Here is a 24863-nt window from a genome sequence, read left to right as displayed (position 1 = left end):
ATTATTAGTTACTTCGTTGGAGCCATTTTAAACAGATTTAGAACACATTCATTTCATTCAATCAGTGCCGCAATGCTGCACCACGCCATTAAATTATCCTCGAGATATATATTAACAAAAAACAAAGACATCGCTGTCATTAAACAAAAAGTGATTTTCATTTTTGTTCCGCTCCGAAGCAATTTCTGTCCTTCTCACTTCTCTCTTAATCAACGGCAATAAGTGGCTATAATAAACTCCGTGAAGGCGCGAACAACCCACTGTTCTATCTTTCGCTCTTTCTCAACAAAACTTTCTAGCGGCAGTTTCACTCGACTGAGCATTCTCCAATCTTTTATTAGTGCTTTCTTGCATTGCTTTGATGCTTTATGTTTTCCTAAAATGCGAAGGTTTGCAGTATACTTGAGACATTCAGTAATCTAAGACTACGAATTTCGTAAGAGTAGCAAAATTGAAACGTTTGACTTTTTCATTTGTTTGGATTTCTTGGAATGATCGCTAGCCCGACAAGAAGAATTAATATGTAGGGATAGGCAGAAGGTAAGAACTTACATCGGATTGAGGATGAGCAAGCTTTTCGCATGGATTCAAGCCATTTTTTTTTGTTCCTGATGTAGTCAGCTTGTGCCGAAATGATATCAGCGCTTCTAAGGCTCAGTCAATTATAGCCTCCCTCAATTTCTCAATAGCTACAGGTGCGCTTGGCGTTCAAGCTCTTCATTTTTACGTGTGGGCCTCGTATCTCTCTAGCTCATTTTTATTCTGAATAAAACTTCACAACTGTCTCTTTTCAGCGTGGCCAGAGAGCCTTTCAAAATCGATTTTTTTACTTATTCTTTCTGGACCAACCGACACATACAGACATTTTCATATTTATTTGTCGGGAATTTTTCAAATTCCTGTGCGCCAACTACTAGTCCAATAGAGAGCAGACATCGCCCGCAAGGTAGGTTATTATTCTTACGTTCTTTGAAAAGCAAATAAACATCGGTACTTCCCTGATTTTATTTTTTGTAATTACTGAAATACGTTTGTAGTCCACGAGTACTGTTTTCGGAAAGGCTGGCGAGATGCCGTAAAAAGGGGCTGTGCCAGCTGCCGGTTGGAAAAGCAAGCGATGGCTACTGGGCAAGTTGTGCGGTTCCTTCAAGATACTAATGCGTCTGCTCGTTAAAGTTAAGTCAAAAGGAAGAACCATCCTTGCTCTAAAACATCGCAGAAATGCGACAGTAAGCTTCAAAACAAACGCGCAACTCACCCACCCACCGAGCAGGGCTTTCGGTTGCTTCTTCATCCGACGGGGGAGTAGCCCGTATATATGCCAAGCTCGTGTCTGGGAAAACTGTTTTCGCAGGCAACAGCAGTTCCTCGTTAATACTAGAAAAATGCAGGCAAAGTCCTTATGTTTCATTACATCTCAAGGGGCGTAAACCGTAATATGCTATCTTGTGAGTGAAGTTTTCCCTCGATTAGTGCAGTAGTTTGCGCACAGGGTTCTTTTGTACCTGCAGACAGATAAGTACGGAAGTCTCCGTAGCTGTGCATCGGCATGTCCCGCAGGGAACGTGTGCCGATGTGGCACAGGAGAAACTACATCGGGTGGTCACAATTAAACCTTAGTATCCCGCTACGGCATCCCTTTCAGCCCAAGAATCCAGAGAGGACCAAACTGATAAGAAAATCATTACGACCAATATTGATGCAACCAGCCGCGGTGGCTCTGTGGTTAAGGCGCTCGTCTACTGTGCCGGAGTTCCCGCGTTCAACCCCGACCGCGCCGGTCGCGTGTCGATGGAGGCGAAACGCAAAAGGCACCCGTGTGCTGTGTGATGTCAGTGCACGTTAAAGATTCCCACTAACGCTCTAGCGATCGCTCTAACGATAGCTAGCACAAAGGCTGATCTGATTTTCCGTGACTAGAAAACGGCCATCTGCAATTTCGTGAGGGGCCGGATATCGGCTTCGGCGTCTCGGCTTTTGAGCCAAGTCATACGTGGAGGTATGGGAGAGGTTGAGGTGATATGGGTGCCAGCGCACTCCGGAAACCCGGTGAACGAGGCGGCTAACGCAAACGATCGAGGTTTCGAGAGGTAGGCTGGTGTCCTTCCATGACATTAAAAATCACTACAAGTTGAGCCGGAGGGATTCCCCGCCGCCAGATAAGACATTGGTCAAGGAGTAGTAGTGTGTTTGAGAAGACTCCATACGAGATCATTCCTAAGTCCTTACTTTGCAAAATATATCCGCAAGAGGTGAAGCCGGAGTGTGAATGGTGTAGGGACCCGGTGGCATATAAACATATCCTGTGGGAATGCAAGAAAGAACCGCCTCCTATCGCTCTGCTGCAATATCTTTCTCTTGACCATTGGGAGGCCGTGTTGGCCAGCTCAGACCCAGCCATCCAGGCCCGGGCCGCGGAATGGGCCGCCCAGGACGCCTTCACTCGAGGACTGATGTCCATCTAGCACTGAGGCATCTACACGCGCTTTTGACGAAGTAAAGTTTTCCCGCCACCACCAGATGGTCGAAATTATTCCGGAGACCTTCACTACGGCACCTCTTTCTTCCTTTGTTCTTTCCCTGCTTCCTTTATCCCTTCCTTTACAGCGCGGTGGTGGTGCCTAGTAAGATAGGTGAAACAGTTGCTGCGTCAATTCTTTTCCTTAAAACCATTTTCAATTTTTTTATATATTGATATTGATGGATTGTCTGTTTCTACCGTAGCCCTACCGCGGTGGCCACGCTTCGATGAAGGCGAAACGCAGAAGGCGCCCGCGTGCTTTGCGATATCAGTGCACGTTAAAAATCTCCAGGTGGCCGAAATTATTCCGGAGCCCTCCACTACGGAACCTCTTACTTCCTTTCTTCTTTCACTCCCTCCTTTCACTCGAAGTTCAAAAGTGTTGTGCCTGTGTCGCAGCGTGAATTGTCGTAATTATTGTGTTGTTTTCGATCGGCAGTTTTACGCCGGGGACCTCCGCACGTGGGCACCAAAGGTAAACGTGTAGCCTATGTCGTATAGCAACATGTACATTGCTATATATTATAGTTTGTTGGAATTTCAGCTTAAGTTCAAACAAACAAAACAAACTCGGAGGACAGTTATCTCAGCGTTATGTAAATATTCAGCGAAAGCTGTTCAGTTCTTTTCATAGCTTGATATATAAAATAAATACGGGATGCGCCAACCGCAACCACCAGATGGTTGCCGTGACAGCCACGTATGCCTGGCTACGCCCGCTTGTAATGAGGCGGAGACGACGCTTAACTCAGGGAGCGCGCCTCCATCAGCTGTCACAGCACAACATGCCGCCCACCTTCTAAGTGGAATCTCCCTTGAGAAAAATAGGAACACGTTCGCGCGAAATTTCCAGCAACGTGCCAACTGACTTCTTTTCTAATAAATATTGGCCAGCCAAACGCGCATATCCTCCGTCGTTCCCATCTACAGCACGGGAGGTTTCACACCAGTGTCTGATACAGGTTGGTAGGCCTTGTAGTAACTGCAGCAATGCAGGTCACAGTGTTCTCTTCAATGTTATGAGTAATACACGAAACATGCCGTAATTACTTTGATTTGATCCGTATATACGTGTTTACAGGTATCAGCAATGGAATAATTAAATTCCACATGCGTACTTCACATAACATATGTTTCCGAAAGGCGCCATCTATGCTACTTTTAATGAAACCATCAATGGCGGTAGAATTGCACGCCCTAATATTCGCTTTAGGCTTTGGACGCGCAGCTTCAAAACTTTTGAGCTGGTTGATTATGAGCGATTAACACGCTTTGCCGATCAGAGTGAACATCCTCAGCCAGGACCAAAGCAATGATTCATTGGCGTAGGGAATTCTGAAGAGTGTACTCAAAAGCAAGTGTGCTCCACCACAAAGTGTTATATCGGTGAGTTTCGTGTCATTGCCACATCTCCTGAAAGGCAGCAGTTAATTTTCCGGCGAACGCAACCGGTCCGACAAATCAGACAACAGTTTTCTTGAGAAAACAGTTTTATTGAGCCACAAATGGGCTTCTACCTCACGAGGCGGATTTAGGCTTGCTTAGCGGCGGATCTTATCTCTGATCAGTCAAGGAAACTGTGGTCAAGACCCTTTTCCCAAGCATCTCACCCCATAACAGCCGAGAACCAGGCTGGGGGAAATCTTGTACTCATTAGAAAACCGGTGGGTGCCCGGCGGCACTGGGGATCGAACCCAGCACCTCCCGAAAACTTTTGTGATAGGCAGAAGCAAAGACATAACCACGCGATTAATAATTCAAGCTAAAACGATTAATGCTTCATGTGCGACTTGTGTCAGCACTCCATCTATACATTTATGTGATGAAGAACTATCGTTACTCAGCCATGAATAATGTGAGCACAAGTGATAGCATGTCTTTGGCGTATAAATGTGACGCATCTGTGAAATAAAACTTTTTGGAAGTTAGCGCTTCTCTTGTTCGTTTCTTCTTCGTGTGTCCTCTTCCTCTGCTGCACTACAGTCTCGCTTTTAATATGCACCAACAAGCCTAAAAATGCCACGCTGTTGAAATCAGCCGTGCCCTCCTTCCTTTGGCAAAGCTTGATACGGGTATTATTCATCGCCATCGCTGTATACGGCTGATTTCAGAGTGTTAGGGCGAATATCAAATCGATCGGTACCCCGCTGGATGCATAAAGGCAATTTCGTTGGAGCCAATAAAATGGTCGGACGCTTCAAAGGCAACATAACTGGCTGAAATTAGCATTTCTGTACACAAGTAGGGAGTTATCAATGCTCACATTAAAGGCCACAGGAGCTAAGAAGTTAGCTTACCACGTCCTCTCCTACGATGCGTGGCGGCTGCTCTTAGCGCATATAAACCAAACTCTCGGCTTCGACCCTCCGATTACACACATGGTTCTTCCCACGTGCCTCTTTTCTAGTTTCACGAGTGCTTGCTCCACGACGTCTGATCGCAGCCTTCCGGATGTCGCACTCTGAAAATATATTCGAAAATGTGAACCTTACTGGGAAGTGTAGACGTTTTTTCAATTAAAGTGGGTAAGCCTCACTTTCGCGCCGGGGCTCCTAACCAGAGCGCAGTATCCAGCGCTGCTAAAATTCAAACCCGTGCTTCTATTCTAGGTCCTTTCTCAGCGAACAAGAGGGTAAAGAAAATTAAAAAAACAGCTGCACTTCGGCTTAGTAATGTCTGTGACATTTCTTTCCCGGAGCGGATCCGAGTAATCGACTGTACTATATATAGGATGTATCGATTTATCTTTGTCTGCTTTCATATATTTGCATCACAGTATAAAATTTCGTTCATTCAATTATAAAGACTTCTTGAGGTTCTGACGTAGCCGATGGATCTCAAATGGTTATGTTGGAAAAATTCAAAGACAGTCCGTGGAAACTGCATGGCGGCAAAAAAAAAGTGGGATTTTTTTTTGTCTGCGTTTAGCACTTTCCTGCCGCATGGCAACGGCAGTTAGCCCGATGCTACTTTAGACTGTATCTGATACGTGACTGCGTCCCAAGCTTAACAGCCATTTTTCAGTACTGTAGTTCAATTTTTTTTTTGCTTTAAAAGACATTCAGATCGCCTGTTGGGAGCGCGGGGGTTGGGGGGGGGGGGGGGGGCGACCTTTGCGAAAAACAAGACAAATGCCAGTTTCCGTTTCCGAGAAACCCTAGCCACAAAACTCAACTTTGACAGAAGCTCCCGGTTCAAAAAAAAACTCGTTTCGATGCAAGGTAAGACAAAATTGAAGAGGACGCCCTACTTCTTGTGTTTTATTTCTTCACACTAGTTGCGTTTTCCCTTTTCCGCTTTCCTTTGCTTCGTAACCTTACTAGAAGGACGGTGATGATCTTGCCCAGTATACTGGCTGTGCGGTAAAATTTTCCGAAGCTCTCTCTTTCCCTCTCTCTCAAGCACACAGAAATAAGAAAAACCTCTTTCGTAATCTCTAAATACACACTGTTACTTTGCCAATCTCTGCGCAAAAGCTAAATATGCTTCCGAGGCGCTGCAGGCGATCGTCTTGCATGTATCGCTTGGCGTCATTTACTTTTTATTAATACGGCACCAAAGACTACATGACCGCGCTTTTATTGCAAGAGCGTCTGGCCCTGTTTCGTCGCCATTGACGCTGTGCTACGGCGTCCCACGCACGGACGGACGGACGGACGGATGGATGGATGGATGGATGGATGGATGGATGGATGGATGGATGGATGGATGGATGGATGGATGGATGGATGGATGGATGGATGGATGGATGGATGGACGGACGGACAGGTGGGTGGTTGGGTGAATTTTGGATGGATGGATGGATGGATGGATGGATGGATGGATGGATGGATGGACGGACGGACGGACGGACGGACGGACGGACGGACGGACGGACGGGTGGATGGATGGATGGATGGATGGATGGATGGATGGATGGATGGATGGATGGATGGATGGATGGATGGATGGACGGACAGGTGGGTGGTTGGGTGAAATTTGGATGGATGGATGGATGGATGGATGGATGGATGGATGGATGGATGGATGGATGGATGGATGGATGGATGGATGGATGGATGGACGGACGGACAGGTGGGTGGTTGGGTGAATTTTGGATGGATGGATGGATGGATGGATGGATGGATGGATGGATGGATGGATGGACGGACGGACGGACGGACGGACGGACGGACGGACGGACGGACGGACGGACGGGTGGATGGATGGATGGATGGATGGATGGATGGATGGATGGATGGATGGATGGATGGATGGATGGATGGATGGATGGATGGACGGACAGGTGGGTGGTTGGGTGAAATTTGGATGGATGGATGGATGGATGGATGGATGGATGGATGGATGGATGGATGGATGGATGGATGGATGGATGGATGGATGGACGGACGGACGGACGGACGGACGGACGGACAGGTGGGTGGTTGGGTGAATTTTGGGTGCATGGATGGATGGATGGATGGATGGATGGATGGATGGATGGATGGATGGATGGATGGATGGATGGATGGATGGATGGATGGACGGACGGACGGACGGACGGACGGACGGACAGGTGGGTGGTTGGGTGAATTTTGGGTGCATGGATGGATGGATGGATGGATGGATGGATGGATGGATGGATGGATGGATGGACGGACGGACGGACGGACAGGTGGGTGGTTGGGTGAATTTTGGGTGCATGGATGGATGGACGAACGGACGGACGGACGGACGGACGGACAGGTGGGTGGTTGGGTGAATTTTGGATGGATGGATGGATGGATGGATGGATGGATGGATGGATGGATGGATGGATGGATGGATGGATGGATGGATGGATGGATGGATGGATGGATGGATGGATGGATGGATGGATACAAAACTCAACTATCATTCACAAAAGAATTCCGCCGAATCAGTGCGATGCAGAAGCGTGCAGGCGTGCAGTCGTGGAGGCGTGGAGGTGAGGGCGAAAAAGTTTGGTTTTTTGCATTGCTTCAGGAGTAGCGCACCAGAAAAAAAAGAAAGGAAGAAGGGAAGTGTTTTTTTCTGATGCGCTGCTCCTTAATCATGTCAAACCAACTAGCCCTACATTTCATATTGTGTAAATAGTTTGTGTACATTACCTCTCCCCCTAGTCTCTCTTCCTGTTCCCTCACCTCTCATTTCATTTCTCCATTCTGCCTGCCTTTCCTTCATTTCTGCTGCCCCAGCTCAAGTGCTTCAGTATCGATTTCAGATGCCGGGGCTATAAAAAATCTGTACCTTCCTTTATATTATTATTTTAATAAAACCACTTACTGCTACTACCAGCCCAGTCTTCCGCTTTGTTCGCTGCGTTACGATGCAGACGTTGTGCAGCAGTTCAGCGCCCCCTGCCCCGCACGGCGCTCAGTCATGTTCGAGCTAGTGGTTGCGAAGGATGCTTCCCAGTGTACAGTCTGGCGTAGGCATACCGACACAGCCCATCGTGCTCTGCAAGGCTAATAGCGACAACCAAAGCCCGTTTCACGTTCTGCGAATTTCGCCACCTGAAATTCGTTCGGTCTGCGGCTAGAGGGGCCGGAGACGGCTTGTGAACGATTTTTGTGCGACTGGAATTCATTCGCAGACCGAACGAATTCTCAGCGTCTGACAGTGCAGCTTCGTTGCTTAGTGCCACTGAAGAAAGCAGCTGCGCTGTAAAGAGAAATGGGGTAAAGCCGGGGCTCGAACCGCTGCCGCTTGGGTACCCCTCCACCACTGAGAAGCGTTCGTTCAGCGCCACTGTTCAGGGGCTTTCAGCGGCCACCTCATAACGGCTCATCGTCATCAGCCAGCAGACTATGCCCACTGCAGGACGAAGGCCTCTCCTAAGTCTCCGCAATTAACTCCATACAGCATAGTTCACAGAAAATACGAAAAAATAATAGTTTATACAAAAAGAGTGCGTTTCTGCGAAGTGGTATGCAAAGAGGAGTTCAGGCCGCTAAACGTATGCATTAACGCTAAGACGTCATACACTTAGGGCGGAGCTTAAGTGCATCCCGAATTTTGTTCTTTTTCAGTACTGTGTTCCGTGGTTACTTCCTCAAAATGAATATATTCCCTAATTGGTCGCAACAGGTGCTTAGCTATCGTCAGCCACTTCTGCTTCGTGAAACCACTGAGCACTGCTTTTCTTATATGCGCACAAATTTTATTAAAAGCACTATTAAGTTAAAATGTCCGGAGCCAAATTATCGAAAGTGACAAACATGACGAAAATAGAATAATCGGATTACTTGCTAGTTTTGGGAACGATTAAGCTGGTGTCCATTGTGTTTGCATTCCGGAATTGAAAATATTGAAGGCTCAAATCTACAACCTTGACGAAAACTCTTCGGACCGCAAGGTTTGGTTTACATCCCTGCAGTTTCTAACTTTCGACTGCCTTTAAGCACTATATCTCGGCGAAAAGACACTCAGAGGGCACACCTGCCGGTGCGTCCCTATTTAATCCGGGCTGAGGCCACACCTGAGCACTGCGGTCTTTGTACCTGTCAACCTGGCAAATACGGAGCATAGAGTGTAATCCACCTAAATCCCGCGAGTCGCAGCGTCCACGCCGATATTTCTTGAGCTCCTCCGCAACAACTACAAGGACAACACACCACAGTGTGGTTCACCTTGTATTGACCTTGTATTCACTCTGCACTGCGGGTGGCCCGCTTTTTCTGCAGACCCTCCCATTCCTTTGTTCGGTCTTCCAATAAGTGGAATGAATATTCTTGAGACAAAGCGCTTAGGCAGGTCTTGGGATAAGGCGATTCAGTTAAATCTTCGCGCACCCGCCCTGATATTAGAAGCCGACGAGGCTGCGATCAAGTTTGCGTGGGGTTCGTCTAAGTCAACGTGAACCCAGCCTTGCCGGACACTTGATGGACATAAAATTTGCCACGAATTGTGGCGTTCTTTTTTCATTTATTTACTGGATGTGTAAGGCGAGTTTTGTGTCTGACTGGCGCGAAGGCTACTCCATTTTACGTTATGGAGCAACTCACCAGAAGTGCAGGCATATTGCTCAAGAATACACGTCATTACAAAACGCTGTAGACTACAGAATGAGCACAATTCTAACACTAAAATTTCAAGCATTAATGAAAATAAGAAAATAAGCACTAAATATTGAAGAACCCTAATTATATGTAAACAGTAAAGACTTAGCAATAGACTGAATAGATGCACAGCAGAACGTAGGCAGTGACATAACATGAAATAAGCATGGGCCATTTCTAATACTCTTGGAGAAAAATTTTGAATACTGAAAAATTGTAAGGTGGTGATATGGAAATATTGAAGATAGTGTTCCCTTTTTCTGATATGTAGCAAAGTCATTATTTTCTAGTGTTTCCATCGCTGGCATCGAGCATTAAAAAGAACTAATGGGGAACGCTTTCTACGACAGCAAAAACGTTAATAACAAAAACGCAAGCCTGCCAACGGGAGTTCTGCGGATATATCGATTGTTATAGTCAAATCTCCTCCTAGTTTAAAAATGCTTTTGTGCAGAATTGTTCGGTACGATACGGACGAGTCAATGAAGTAATATTTGGGAACGCATGAAGCGGACCTAAACATTGGTTAGTGAGTGCGATGGTTGTTTGACAACCATCGCACTCATTAAATGTAATGACAGCAGTGGAAGCCAGCACTGTAGAGCCGGCGACCAGTTTGAATGCGTATTATTGAATGTGAACTTGAACTTCCGATTGAACTTAATAATTTCATCAAAAGAGCAAAGGTGATGAGGGTCCTCGGGGACGTATGTTTTACTCGTTAATAGCTGAGAGTAAATGCAGTCAGCCACTTTGGACAGGCATACATTATTTGGCAGCCAAGTGGTTTAGAACATGCAGGAGTTCATTTCGATTAGGAAACAACGAATATTAAGGAATGCTTCTGAATTATGCGCAAAACATTCGAATACAGTGCTTACCTTTGATGGCCGGCTTCAGCAGCTCGCCCCTCCATAATAGAGAAACAGTTTCAAGTTCTAGGCTGACTTAGCTAAGAGGGAGCCTAGCGGTCTCTGATCGGTGGGTGCAGAGTGCAATGAAATTCCTCGTCGTACCGCAACGTCACGACGCCATCCTGCGTGCCGTATTCAACGCAGTGAACTGAGGTTTTACCTGGGGAATTTCTGTGGCCTTTTGTCTTGTTGATGAGGTTGCAAAAGGAATGAACGCAAGAAGGTGGAGAAAAGAAAAAAGAAAAAGGAAAGTCAGATAGAAAGCAAGAAAGGTAGGAAGAAACAATAAAGTAAGGAGGAAAGAAAGGAAGAAAAAGGAATTGAAAAGAACAAATTAAGATAAATTAAAGGAAGAAAGAAAGAAAGCGCGAAAGGAACAAAATGATGGAAAGAATGAAAGAAAGGAAAAAAGGAAGGAAGAAGGAAAAAAAAGAAGGCATAAGCGCCTAAAAGATCCTCCGGTCACGGTTCAGTAATTAACGTCGTGTTCGGTACAGGCGTTGGACGGAATGTCCCTGAAGAAATTGGTTTCGGGAAACTTCATTACCGATTGACATATGCTATAGGTGCCGCCAAGTACTGCTACCAGAGATCTTATCGCTGACGGCTTAATGTCGTCAATCTTCCAGTGCCACCGATTCCATTGAACTCGGGGGGTCAAAGCCCGCATTAGGTCGGTGACCCTAGGGTGTCTGGAGCCAGACTTGCAAAAAGCGGTATTTGAAAGGCACCCCGCGGCTAATGCCTAATGAATATCTATTATTCCACCCTGTCTACTGGATGCTCTCATCTGTGTCCAACACAATGCTGTCAGCGATTGTTCACTTCTTCGAGTTTATATATCCCGCCCACTTCCGTTCCATGAATCGGGTCCTAACTTCCATTAAGTTCATACTGTATCCCTAAAACGGAAGTGCGTGTTATTCATGCGTTGCTATTCCTTCAGTGTGCATGTCCGGGTCAATGATATGCGTGGCTTCTCTGGGATCGTTGTCTTACAGACACTGAGTGTTGCTAATTTTGCAGTGTCAGTTTTTCGGCACACTCAAAAAAAGAGAGCACTTGAAGTCTTGCATTTCGGATTGTGACGTCGGAGGTCAGGCGTGATTGAACCCCGGACGTTCACCTTATTGTTACGTCTTCGCATTCAGTTCAATAGCCACTTATAATGAAAGTTGCATCGCCCTTGCATAAAAGTGACAAACAAAATAATTCTGTGTTTCCCCAACGCGCGTCTTTTTTTTAAATATATCCGCTTTTTCGACAATGATGTTTGTGCAGCAGGTCTTCCTTATGGATTAGACATGTAGAAAAATTATATTAATATGCGGTTTCCTGCCAGTACCTCAAGGGCGCTATTCTAATAACGTTCGTGCATGAAAAACTACGAGCTATCGTATAGACGACCTTTTTATGGAATAAAGCTGCTGTCCAGCCTTTATAAAGAACGTGGTTCTCATTTCCCGTGGTTTATTACATATCTTCTCGAATGGCGGCTCTTAAATACAAACGGACGTTAATAGCCTGTCATAGAAAGAAAAATTAAACTCAAAACGGCATGGAAAACCTTTCGCTTTAAGAGTGTACCCAGCGCCAAAGCGCGCATAATGGAAGCTGTGAAGTCATTATTTCATTATAACTAGCACTAACTGTTATCGACTTAATTTTCACATCATATTCTTCCTTCTAATCACTCGTCCATCTCAAGTGTGAAATAACCGGTCGATTACGCATGTGCCTAGTTTCTAGTCGCATGAAACCTGTCTTGCATTTCACACATGCTCTGTGCTCCCTAATCCAGATCGCCATCCCCAGTACAAAATGATATTTTCGTTGCATGTATCAAACAAAAAAAAATTAGATGGAAGTAGGTTTGTGATTTTTTTCCGGCGGCCAGAGAAACGACTTACCACATCTGTTCTACGTGGTCTAATAAATATAACGGCTTCATGCGCAGATCCGCTACAGGTTCTACGACCGCACATACGCTGTAACTACATCGTGCCTCGTCGAATCATCAGCCTGATAATACACGCAATTTTATCAGTCGGATATTGACCACGGTGGTTGCGCACAACACATTTAGACAGTGGGTTTGAACTCCATCTGCGACCGTGCCAAATAGAAGGAACCCGCCTTCTGGTTCCCGCTTAGCTCGCACCTGCGCTCGATGGACGACTGCTTCTTTTGCAGCAGAACCATAATCTGTATTCCCTGCAGCAATATCCAAAGAACGTGCCTATTTCGTGAAGTAAGCTTGGCGGCCCGTTTATATGAACGGCGAAGTCCGTGTGCTCGCGAACACCGATGACCTTACTGTCCTAGGCTGAGCAGCACTGAACCAGGCCGGGATTTCTCTTGAGAAAGGAGATTTCTTTCTTCGGTTTCTGCCAGCGCGTGTAGCGAAAACACTTAATTCACGTCGACGTACACCGTTCGATGAGCCACCCCGCCAGAGGTCAGAAGTAGGAACGAAACAACAAGAATAGATTACAAATGCCCGAATTCTTTCGAAAAGGAGCGGCCAAAGAGGGAGGTTAGGCGGTGGTTGGGGGTGGGGGGCAGGCTTAGTATTTTTTTGCATTTGGTACTCTTTTAGCCAAAACCTTGCTGCTCCAAGACGCCCTGCAACAGGCGATGGATCAAGTGAAAAAAATGAGACACTTGATGCTGGCTGCAATATGTGCCCCTGAAAATTCAGAACTCATTCTCTTCAGAGGGAGGAAGGAAGAATCCTTAGTCATCCTTCGACCAGAGACTCAGCGCATTCCAGAAGTCTAAATAAACAAGATTCTAAGCCTTATCGTAAGCAACGCGCATGGAAGAAGGAAGAAATAATCAGAATTAGAAGCACTACTACGAACCAAGTAGCAGTCATTATCAGCCTGCTGTCGGGCTGTAATTTCGTGGTCAAGGAAAAGAAAGTTACAAATGTAGTTCACGCCTTCAGAGGACGACAAGTAGGGTCGCATTATCAGCACCTTATCTCAGCTGTAAGAATGACGACAAAAAAAGTAGACGCAGTTATACGGAAAGCAGTCAGGAAGAACTGCGGTTCACAGCCAACGCCAGCACCACTAAACTCAAAAATATTAGACCTCATAACACCCTAGACAAAAGCGCTGGAGGTGAAATCACGCCGCAGATCTTCAGGTTATCTGATATTAAAGCCGGCCGTCGGGGACTCGAACACCTACGCGTAGAATGTGCGCCTAAGATTTGCAGAGGAGCGACATTTGCGCAGATATATCTCGATAGATATATTTATATAGTTATGCATATCTATAGCGCACAGATTTAGTCCGGCCGCTCACGAGGAACATGCCCCCCGAGTTTCGCATAAAAAGAAGATTATCCAGAGAAAAGCTATCCTGGAAACTTTGGACTGCAAAGAGGAAGCAATATATGTTGTGGCAGATGGACCCATCAAAGGTCATGACCGGGCATGCCCGGGCCGAGAGGGTAAATTTCTAAGCGCAGTCTCGATTAAACGCACACAATCAGAAGATGCAGCGGTGGAGTGCGATGTCTCCACAACGAGCTATAATGCAAACAAGCATGTGATCGCTGATCCATAAAAAACATTAAGAAACTACAGGATAGAAAGCGCACGCAAACATCTACTCCGCATCCTCCAAACGCACAATACAGACAAGATCTCGACAACCCAGGACACTGCTCTTATGGAAGGAACGGAGGTGCTCACGCACAGTCTGCGCATTCCTCCCCATGGCACCCTCCTGTTCTGAGGATACCACACTAGATGAAGTGATAGGCAACAGAAACATTCTCCAGCCCCACAGATTAAGTAGAAGAGGACACGCTCCAACGGACTCCTCTCTCAACAAGGATCAAGAAATAACTTCGAGATGCCTACGGTAGTAAACATGTCTGAGTCCAGCTAGATAGTGGGAGCTATCGGAGTCCTGGACTGAGGACCCCGCCCACGTGGACCGCCCCTTTCTAAATAAAGTTTGTCACTGCCACGTAGACTATATGTACCCAGAAGACACATACCCACAGCGTATCATGTCCAACAATTCTGGCGAAAAGCATGTTTGAGCGGGAAGAAGTGTATGAGCGAAATTCTTTCATATAATGTAAGCTTTAATTGTAACTATCGATATATCTGCAGATTTCCCATCGGCAGGCTTGGGTTTTTTTGCCATTGACGTTTCTGCTGTTGTCAAGATCGTTCCCTATTGTTTTTTCATGACAGCTCAACTTCTCGATGCGAGCGATGGAAACACTTTAAAAGAAAGACTGTGCTACATATCAGAAGAATGGCCATTAGCTTTGTACTAATGTCTTAAAGTTTCTCAATTTTCAAAATTTCCCACCACGCATGTAAGGAATATTCTGTGGGTGGGTGGCCTCCCTTAACCGTGCGGGATGGGAGTCGCAGGAAAATCGAGAGCTAGAAAGGATAACAAGCCAAACGACGGGCTGGGAGGCGACGCTATCCACCTCCTTCTCTGAGATCCAGCTACGGCTGGTGTGCAGTACAGAGCCGGCAGCCGAAACCAACGGATTTTCGGACTAAAGAACTGACCAATCATGCTTAAGAATATCATAAATGAATGCTTTCAATCTACATTCAACGAAACGAACAACTGGGCGGTGTAACTTGTCTAACATTCTCGGATATAAACTTTGAGTTTTGAAAAATTTCAAGGGACTCTTATGGAAATTGAATGTAATGATTCATTCCTTGGATGTGTAGCAAAACCATTCTTTCAATTTTTTTTCCCGTCACTCGCATCGAGCAGCTAAGACTGCCTTAAAAAAATAATGGGGAAAGCTTTTGAGTATCACATTTGAGTATAGAAAATGCAAGTCTGTCGGCGGAAGATCTGCAAATATATTATTGTTACAGTGAAATCTTGCAATATGTGAAAAAATTGCGTTCATAAACTCTTTCCCGCTCAAAAACGGTTTTGTCTACTGTTGTTGGGTATGAATCTTCTATCTGCACGTTAAGTGACCGCCAAAAAAAGAGCAGAAGTGAACGATGGCTGCGCTCTAGAAAAAGTGCACAAAAGTTATGAGAAAATGGCGCATATTGCAGCGTAGCGGTGACTGGAGTCGAAGCGAAAAGTGCTTCTAAAAGCAAACTGCTTATTGCGCTGACCTGCGCCCACAGTGGACCAAATCCCTCGGCGGCGGCGTAGAAACAAGCGTGCTCGGCGGTCGTCGAACAAAATGCCCGCCGCTGTCGGCCGTGCTCAATTTAAAGCTGATAGCGAACTTTCGAGATGCGGCGTTCAAAGTTACAACATACTGGAACAACCTAGAATCGGCTCCGCCTGGATACGATCAATCGAGATAAATCTGGTCGCCTCTGGAATCACAAAGTGATAAAGCCGCGTGTCCGCACTTTTGAAAAATTAACAAACAGTACAAAGATTCGCGGCAATATTAACAAGAAAACATCTCGAATATGTCCAGGCGACCTTTTTAAATCTGGTGCGGTCAGACCAAGAGGAAACTCAGTGGAAACGAACAGATCAAAACGGTTAACAACGGACGAAACCGAGTTAAATCTTTTATCTCCGCTTGCTAAAGATGTGACATAAACGGCAGCATGAAAGACAGCAAAAATAAAAGTGGATAGGTGGGCATACGTCGGTGGCCCTCACCACCATAATAAGCCGAGGGCTAAAAACGGAATGGGATAAAGCCAGGATCGAATCCAACCCAATAGTTTTGGCGTCCGCTTAAGGAAAGCAGTACTAAATTTCTTCATACGCTTTCCAGCTTCAGATGCTTGGACCTGGCACAAGTTCCGTTGCGTTTCCTTTCTTCTGAAAGCATTTTAATGCTTTAAAGGCGCACAGAGGACCAACTGATGCTAGCCATAGTCTGTAGGTGACCCCTTTCAAATGGCAAATAGCCGAGGTTTAAATAAAACAAGAGTGTCTAAAATGTTGAAACGGCGAACATTGCAAGAAAGGCATCGTCATCGCCGGCCGTTCTCGCCATTACAAAGATTCAATCGTGTGATTTTTTCTTTGAATTAACAAAGAAAAATAACGGTGGAAAACAAAATAACACAACCCCGCGTTATTCCCGTCATCACAAACGTCAATTATCTGAACTGGAGTAGGGGGAAAATCTGCTCCAGCTTTATCGCCGGATTTACCAGCAATCAAGGTCTTTCCCGTCAAATAAACGTCAACAAAGTCAGGAGAGGCCCCCTGTTGGATTTCACCAGGGAAGAAGGTGTTACAGTCTTCTATCTCAGTGTCTGTTAACGAGCACCTCTAAAAATAAAGAAATGGATAATGGCAGAAGAGCCTGTGAAGAACATAGCCCGCCTGCCGCCGCTTGAATCTGCTGGTAGTTGTACTGTAATTGTAATTTTAAGGTGAATGGTCCAAATCAAGGAATTCATTCTCGCCTTGGGCGAGCTGCGGCAGCCTCAGTCTTGTCCAGGGTTTTCAGCTCTTTCTTCGTGGCCCTAAAGAAAATGGCGCTCGGATTAAAGTTATGTTTTCACGAAATTATTCCGAAGCCCTCAACTACAGCACCTCTTTCTTCCTTTCTTCTTTCACTTCCTCTTTTATCCCTTCCCTTACGGCGCGGTTCAGGTGTCCGCCGATACGCGAGACAGATACTGCGCTATTTTCTTTCGCCAAAAACCAATTATAATAATATTAATAATAATAATAATAATAATAATAATAATAATAATTATTATTATTATTATTATTATTATTATTATTATTATTATTATTATTATTATTATTATTATTATTATTATTATTATTATTATTATTATTATTATTATTATTGTTGTTAAGAAATTTGTAGCCTCTGTGTTTCTTTTGTTGTTAACCTGTAAAAGAAAGTAATCAAAACATTCTCGCATATTTAAAAGAATAAAACTTCATTAGGTTTTCTACGTTGCCGTGAGGGGTGTGACTTGAATCGGTTTTTAGTCATGGTCATGGAATACTTTTAGTTCCCGTTGTCGGCGCGCCGCGGGTGACCTTGGTCCCAGAATGGAGGCGAACACGGAGCGAAACCTAGACGAAAACTGGCGAAACTTTCAGTACGTCAGTCCTTTGTGCCTACGTGCTGCGGTGCCGCTGGAGCTGCGCACACGTGAACAACAACGTCTTCATGGCACAGTGGCAGTAAAAGTCCGCGTGCGCCTCGAAGGAGACTATGTTTTCTCCTGCCGCCAGAGAGGAGCATGCGTAGTTAAGTAGCCCTTGATGAGCGAGGCAACAGCTCCTCGTGAGGTGCCGTCATTACGTAATGAGCGCGCCGGCGGCGCAATCCATCAGCACGGCCGGTAATAAGCGTGAGTCACGCAGGTCGCCATACATAAAAAGTGGCAAGGAAAGCCGAACGCGCTGTAACTCGCGAAGGGAAGCTCACGAAAAGAAAGCGGCTGATGCGGAACCCTGGTCAAAACTCAAGTGCGGCTATCAGTATCTATAAGCGGTCCTGGAATACGCGCCTTTTCTGCAGGGCATTTTATGCTTATATCTACTTTCGACAACAACAGTCCGTGAATTTTGTGTTTTTGAATATTCGGCGTACTTTCTCGAGTGATTATTTCAGAACGCTGGTTTCGGTTCTTTTACGGTACGTACCATTTTCGACAAATGAAATGCTGTCTTTTTCTGTAAGTTGACGTGGGAATCATGCGTGGTCCAAATAAACTTAGATTCTATTTCGGCCGTTTTGTCTGAAGTTAATGTGCCAGTAATTAACGTGCAAGCAGTACAACCTGGAGTCCTGATTGTAAAACGAATTGCTATCATCATTAAAACGCAACCAAAATTAAATGTGATGGCCGGCACACAAAATCTTCCCTGCATTACTTAGTAAGCATTAGGCGCACGTGGTATCGTTTGGTTTTCGCGATGGGTAGAGCGAGAGGGCAGATCACGACAGTCTGCGTGGTGACGGCAGCGATAGAACTGCCGCTCAACTCCCGCGGTAGACAGAATATGATACATTTTGGTGACGCCTATGTGTGGTTTCGGGGGGGCGCCCGACAAGCAATTGATGAAGTTTAATTAGCCGGCTAACTGCTCTAAGCGGGTGATGATAGTAAACAAACTGATTACCAGGCGACGAGGCAGTGGTGCCTCTTGGTCTGCGGAGGCGCATAAGCGCCTCTAAGCTAGCAGAACCGTACCTGAAATGACACGACTGCACTTCTTATCTAAAAATACTACCGTCGCATTATGCAGACTTCCCTACTTTATTCGTTTTCACTTTTTACTGAGTGTAGCCCGTACTCAACAGCCACCTACTATGCCTTGCAGACCAAAAATAGTGGCCGTTTTCGGTTAAAAGTGGATTTGAAAAAGTGTAGTCGGCGTAGTTCCATCGGATATTTCAGCGTAAACCGAAACGTCAAATCCCAGCTTATACAGCCACATGGCTATACGATGCTACTGCGACCTGTAGACAACACCTAACAATGCAACAGTCACTTTTCTTATAGCAATGCCCCCAACCGGCACCATTCATATTTAAATGCTTCACTGAAGCTAACTGGAACTCGTGTTTGTTCCTTACATTTCCCATCTGAGCCTTCACATTACCACTTCATGTACTTCATCTCACCGCACAGACTTCGCTGCCGACCCACTAGACACAATTTTGTTCCGAGAAAAAGGGCAAAATAGAAAATGAGTGGATGATGCGGCCTGAAATATAAATCACCGAGAAAAAAAAATCCCAAAACCACCCTTTGTTCAATGCGCCCATCCGTCGACGTGAAATCCGCGCCGCAGAAAGCACCTTTTCTGCTGCTCCCAGTCCGGATCTTTCCGGAGCGACGAAGCTGCGGCTGCCTCGTCTCCTTTCACTCCTCATTCGTTTCCGCCCATCATCCCCATCTAAGTAGTGCCTACACTCCTGCCCTCCTTTCGTAACAGCGCAAAGTAGCAATTCTCTTCGCTTCCTTACTCTTCCCTCACGCTCAGCCCCGTTGCCTTTCCTCGAGGTCGATCGCAAGCCCGTACCCTCCCCACTTCTATTTCCCTCGCCCGCTCTCACGTTTTTCCCTCGAACTTCCGTTCCGAACTTCCCTCGAGACTCCGCACGTACTCCCCCTTTCCTCTTCTCGTCGCTCGCTCTCTCCCCTCTCTTCCTCTCAGGCTCCAAGTTCCCGACTTACCCCCGAGATACCGCGCGTGGTTTCGCAGTCAGCGCGTCGGAGCGCCCGAGGCTCAGCCAGTCAGTCAATCCAGGGATCGCGAGGTGGTCGCCGCGCCGCGCTTGCGCCAAGTCATTTCCTGTGCTGAACGTTTCCAGTCGCAGGCACTCACCTTACGCTTGATGAAAGTGGACAAAGCGGATACTCAGCATTACTTAGGTCTTCACGGACACTTACCAGTGCTGTTCAGGTCCTAAAGTGCGCTAACTTTTTTTTGTTCATCTTGCGTTGTGCACCTCGCCGCAACAAGTTCGTCGCTGGAGCTTCTGTCGTCACAGCGCGTCTGAGAATGTGCAAAAATCAACGGTGAAAGAGGATCGTGCTGATATTGTGAGAGAACAGCTCCTCGTGAGACTTCCTTACTTTGTGATCTCTTCACTAAACCGAGAGTGGGGCGTTGGTGAGTTCTACTTGCGCGCAAAAGCTTGAAATGAATGGGCAATCGACGAAGAATTGAAGAAGCAAAGCGTCCTTGTATTGACTTAACCACCTCATAGCGAGCTCAACGCTATGAAGTCATGGGTAAAGAGATGGTCTCCTAATATCTCCAGCGTAGACGTGAATGACGGTATTGCATCGAGACACTTATACGCAGCTTTTGGCGAAGAAACATGCGTGTCATTGAGGCTCGCATAAGATTTAACCAAACAAAACAAATGTAGAACACCCTTTCCCTTGGCTTGAAATTTTCTGCGTTGGACGAAAGCCCTCCACGAAGAACAGTGTTCTGTGTTTGCGTAGATTGTAAGTCCTAAGGCTACACAACACAAATCATCTGATTTCCTGCTGTCTATGGTTCGTCAAGATAGACTACATCGTGTCATCCAACTACATTGACGTCATCGCAAAGGTTTTGTTCGTTTGCCTCTTGCCTATACGCCGTACTTTCGATTGTCTGTCACTGCGCCTGAAACGTTGAAATGTCTAGGAACCAGCTTAAGCACGACAACCCTTATTCACTGCATTTGTTCATCGCGCTACGTTGATTCTCAGCAAACGCAAGTATCAAAGAACAAAATTGTTGGACTGCGGCTTGAAGCTGGTTGAAGCAAGCGCTGTTTTTTCGGAGCATGTTTATCTCCCTATGTCGAGAGAATATCAAGGAAGAGGGTCGAAAGCCCTGTCTGGAAACAAGATGGTGTATCGTATAGCTTGGTCTGGATCCGCTTCTTAAAAAGACAATAAGTAAAACAAAGCGCGATCAGAAGAGGATTCAATATCAGTTGAAGACGCAGGCCTGTTTTTCAGTGAATGCGCCGACGCACTTTCTGGCTTTACTATCCAGCGAACAAAAAGCAGCTAAAAAGAAGGAAGATGAAATTGCTGCCAAGGCCCAAACTCGTCTGTTGTAAATGTCAGAGCAGAAAAAGTCGACGGAAGTAACCATCGTATCCACGAAGGCGTGGAAGAAAAGCGCCTGTCATTTCTGAGCTTTATTTCGCCCACACGCGATGCAGAAAACAAAAGGAAAAAGATTGTTGAAACAACCTTGATATTAGAGTGCTATTATTGGAGCTGGTATTATATGACTACGAAATACGACGGCGAAAATGTGATGCTTTAATGAAATGAAGGCTGCAGAGACCCCTCCGATGACACAATGCTTGGAAAGCTGCTTCTCTCTGCCTGAGGAAGGGCGATTTCAGAATTGCTAGCGGACACAATTTACTCAGTGCTTAAAGGCCTCGATATAGAGACCTTAAAACAAGAGAAGTCCTCGCTCGCTCAAGTTTGCTGTTTTGCGAACACGTGCGAACTCATGAAATGGATGTTCAAGATTGTACCCCACTGACTCAAACACTTTGATCCTTCGTGTAGCCTAGCAGTGCTAACAGTCCCATGCTGCTTTGATGATGTCTTCTCGCTTTGCTAGCTTGCCAGCTAACAACTGGTAACCGCTGCGGCGTAAGCAGTTTACGTGGGTGTGTTATCGACCTTTGCGACTCTTTATAGCAGCATAAGGCTTCCATCACAAATTCATCACAACTTCTCAACCACTGTCTGTAAAAAAACACATCGCAGGTAATGATTTTTTTCTTTAACTGAAGTGGAGACTTTTTAAAAGGCTTCAAACTTATAAACTGTGCATTATTTTGGCCCAAGGGCTAGACACTACAGTTAAATGCTACAAATGAAGGTCTGCTCCGTAAGAGGAGGCGAAGAGAAGCGCAGGAGCTGCTGATATCATTTCCAAAATATGTGAAATATGCGAGCCAATGGATTCTTCTGGCGGCAAACCAGCCGTGTTTTGCTGTAATCAATAACTCGACAAAGGAGTAGACTGGCTGATACCTTAAAGAATTCAGCGCTTAATGCAACTATAATTATACTAGCGCAATTCAAGCATTGCTGAAAACGGTAAACATTTTGCAGTCTGATACGGCACGTGCACTGCCTCGTCCTTAGTATCGTAACGCATTGTACTCGTTTTCTGAAGCCGGTTGTGTTTGTGAGGTTTCATTAGCTGCTGACATCCGCGCAAATATCGTGAATAGGAGATTTTCAACTCGAACGATGGCACATGCTATTTATTTAATTCACATATAGCAGTATGTGTTTCTTAATTTTAGTTCCCAGCGAAAAGAAGCGTCTTATTCTGGCATTATATAGGGCAAAAAATGGCAGTCAGATGACATCTATCATTGTACGGAACATGGACACCCGTTGCAAGAGTCCATTTAAATGCCTCTGTTAATTTGTTGGTGCACAAGAGTACTCAAATGTTAGCGCAACTTCGTTTCCCTGACATGATAAGTAGAAATATTGACCTCCGTTGTGATACCATAAAAGAGCAATACCGTTAGAAATCGACCGACACGTGCCGTAGTCATCTTACTGAACTGTAGTTTGCGGCTACCTCCAGTTTCTGTCTCAAGCGTCATCCTTGCCTTACCGAAACTGGTGCATTCGATTAGAGTTATGGCATTTCTTGCTACAGCAAGTCGCGCATTATGCATTTTTCATGTCTAAAGCTGCATGCAAGGTGGTAGTTTTCCCCAGCATTGTCTGTAGTGCCTGCTTTGGGACGACCGGCTCAGGATCTGCCAGGCAGCGAGACGCTCTTTAAGAAGGAAGATGCGAAGCGGACAAGGCGTTAGTGACTTTTCATCCTCAGTTACCTCTACGCGGCCACACTGAGATATAACACACCTACAACTGTTAGCCGCAGAAGCAGATTCGCACTTGCTCTACTGCCGTAGCCTCGCTTCACATAATCACGGTCCGAATCGTTTCCTTCTTGTGGGCGTATTTCTTCATTCTGAAATACTACGTTGTGAAGATTGCAACCAAGCTGTGTGTTGAAAGTGGATTCTACGAGTATTGTTTACTAATGCGTCGTGATTACAGAGCATCACTGATGAGGACCACACGAGCTTACTGCAATTAAAGCTTGTGACTTAACTTCTCGAGTGCTTTAAGAAAATAGCTAAACACCTTGTGCCCTTGCGAGTGTGTCTGTGCACAATCTGCCAGTTACGTGGACTGCGCTTGACACTGGGTTAGTGGAGAACTCCTGGACGTACGACTAAACAACGAGTGACACATTAGAGGCATCACGTTTTCCCCACGACGCCGCAATGGTGACACTTTGTACGGCCCTGTTTATCCCAGACCCTGTACAGTACAGCAAGATGCTAGTGCTGTTCGCCAGCCTTTTCGTGGCTGTGTTTGCGAGCAACGGGAACTGCAACAGCGGCTACGTCGCCGACACCCTGCTGGCGTCTTCCCGACGTCGCGCATCCTGCGATAAAGCCGAGCAGTCCTGCATCGGCCGGCTCGTGTGCGGCATGGCCTTCCACGGCCATCGTCTCGACTGCAGGCGAGAGCTGGGCGGCCTCACTCCAGGTCGCTGCTCGGTCTACTGCCGCCAGTCTCTCGTCTCTCTGGCGAGCACCGAGGAAGGCTACGCGTACATCGGTTGCGAATGTGGCAGCGACGATTTCTGCAGCACCCTCAGGCTGCGGCTGGCCCCTTGTTGGTGGAACAAACCGTGCCCAACATCACCTGCCACTGCCAATGCAACCAGTGGTTTCCAGTTGCCAGGAGGCTTGACGCTGATCTCGTTCTCATCCTCTTCGCCCTCAGCGACTTCACTGCATCTCTCCAAACCACTGTGTTCGCAGCTGACCCAAGACTGCACCTCGGATCCCGTGTGCTCGGTGGCGTGGAATTACTACCGGCGTTTCTGCCAGGATGTGCTGGACGGCGTCTCCCAGAACTGCTCGACTCGGTGTCGCAACAGCGTCCGCGTATTGGTGCGAATGGAGAAGGCTCACAGACTGCTGGACTGCGCGTGCGAAGGACGTGGCATGGGGATCTTGTGCGAAAAGGAACTGAGCAGGATACGCAGGAACTGCTTCCGAATGGACGGTGTAGGCCCGAACCACGGCGGTGAACTGCCGAGTGCTGGTGTAGTCTTGATTTTGGCTGTACTGTTCCAGGTTGTGTCCTCGAGGAGTGGCCGTTGAAGACTAGTTGTGTGTGTTCAATACCTTTAACGCCGCAGAGTTCAGGAGGTTGATAGCGAGGACGACGGTGTGCTGCCCCGCCGATGTGTGCACTACTGTGTGCCGATAGACGGCAAGGAAAGAGTCTGACACCGCAGCGAAAAACCACTATCATGAAACTCATTTTTGGTAATTCTTTTTACTGTACCGAGCTAGTAGACGTTGAAAGTCAAGGTAGGGGCGCATCTATCGCCAACTTTTGGAGCGGGAGAGGGGTGTGCCAGGAGAGACGGGAGAAGATAGAGTCATATTCGCACTTGTGCATTCTAGTTTCTAAGCAGAAAAAAAATGAATGGTAAGAGAAGATTTTAAAAGGAAATTTCGTGGTCTAGAAAGTGAGATATTAAACTCTGAACCCAGCGGAAACTCTTGAAGGTCATTTAAATGCCGAAAGCTTCAAACCTTGACCAAAAGAACGTCACTGCTATCCAGAAACTTAGGAAGGCACCAATTGTCTGCCCTTAACATCTTTAGTGTATAAAATGGTGCGGTATTTTTTAATAAAATAAAAGGGAAAGACAGGAAGGCATGCTCAAATAATAATTTATAAGTAAGTGAAGAATAGAACTTCTTAAAACTTTAAAGGGACGATATAAGTGTCAAGCTGGCGGCGGTCAATTCGGTACACAAAACACAAGACCCTTCGTGAAGCGGTAATAAATGTGCCATTAATTCTTG

The 24863-nt window shown here is 46.1% G+C and overlaps 1 protein-coding gene across 1 annotated transcript; it reads left to right on the top strand.

Moving 5' to 3' along the window:
* The first annotated feature begins 23255 nt into the window (after nucleotides 1-23255).
* Nucleotides 23256-24146, top strand: LOC144134127 (uncharacterized). Its single transcript, XM_077667104.1, has one exon. The coding sequence runs from the start codon at nucleotides 23256-23258 to the stop codon at nucleotides 24144-24146; it is 891 nt and encodes a 296-aa protein (XP_077523230.1).
* Nucleotides 24147-24863: the final 717 nt, after the last annotated feature.

This window comes from Amblyomma americanum, chromosome 5 (genome assembly GCF_052857255.1).
Source record: "Amblyomma americanum isolate KBUSLIRL-KWMA chromosome 5, ASM5285725v1, whole genome shotgun sequence".
NCBI classification, from domain to species: Eukaryota; Metazoa; Arthropoda; class Arachnida; order Ixodida; family Ixodidae; genus Amblyomma; species Amblyomma americanum.
Note: the sequence above shows the minus strand (reverse complement) of the source record. Positions and strands in the feature narration are given on the sequence as shown.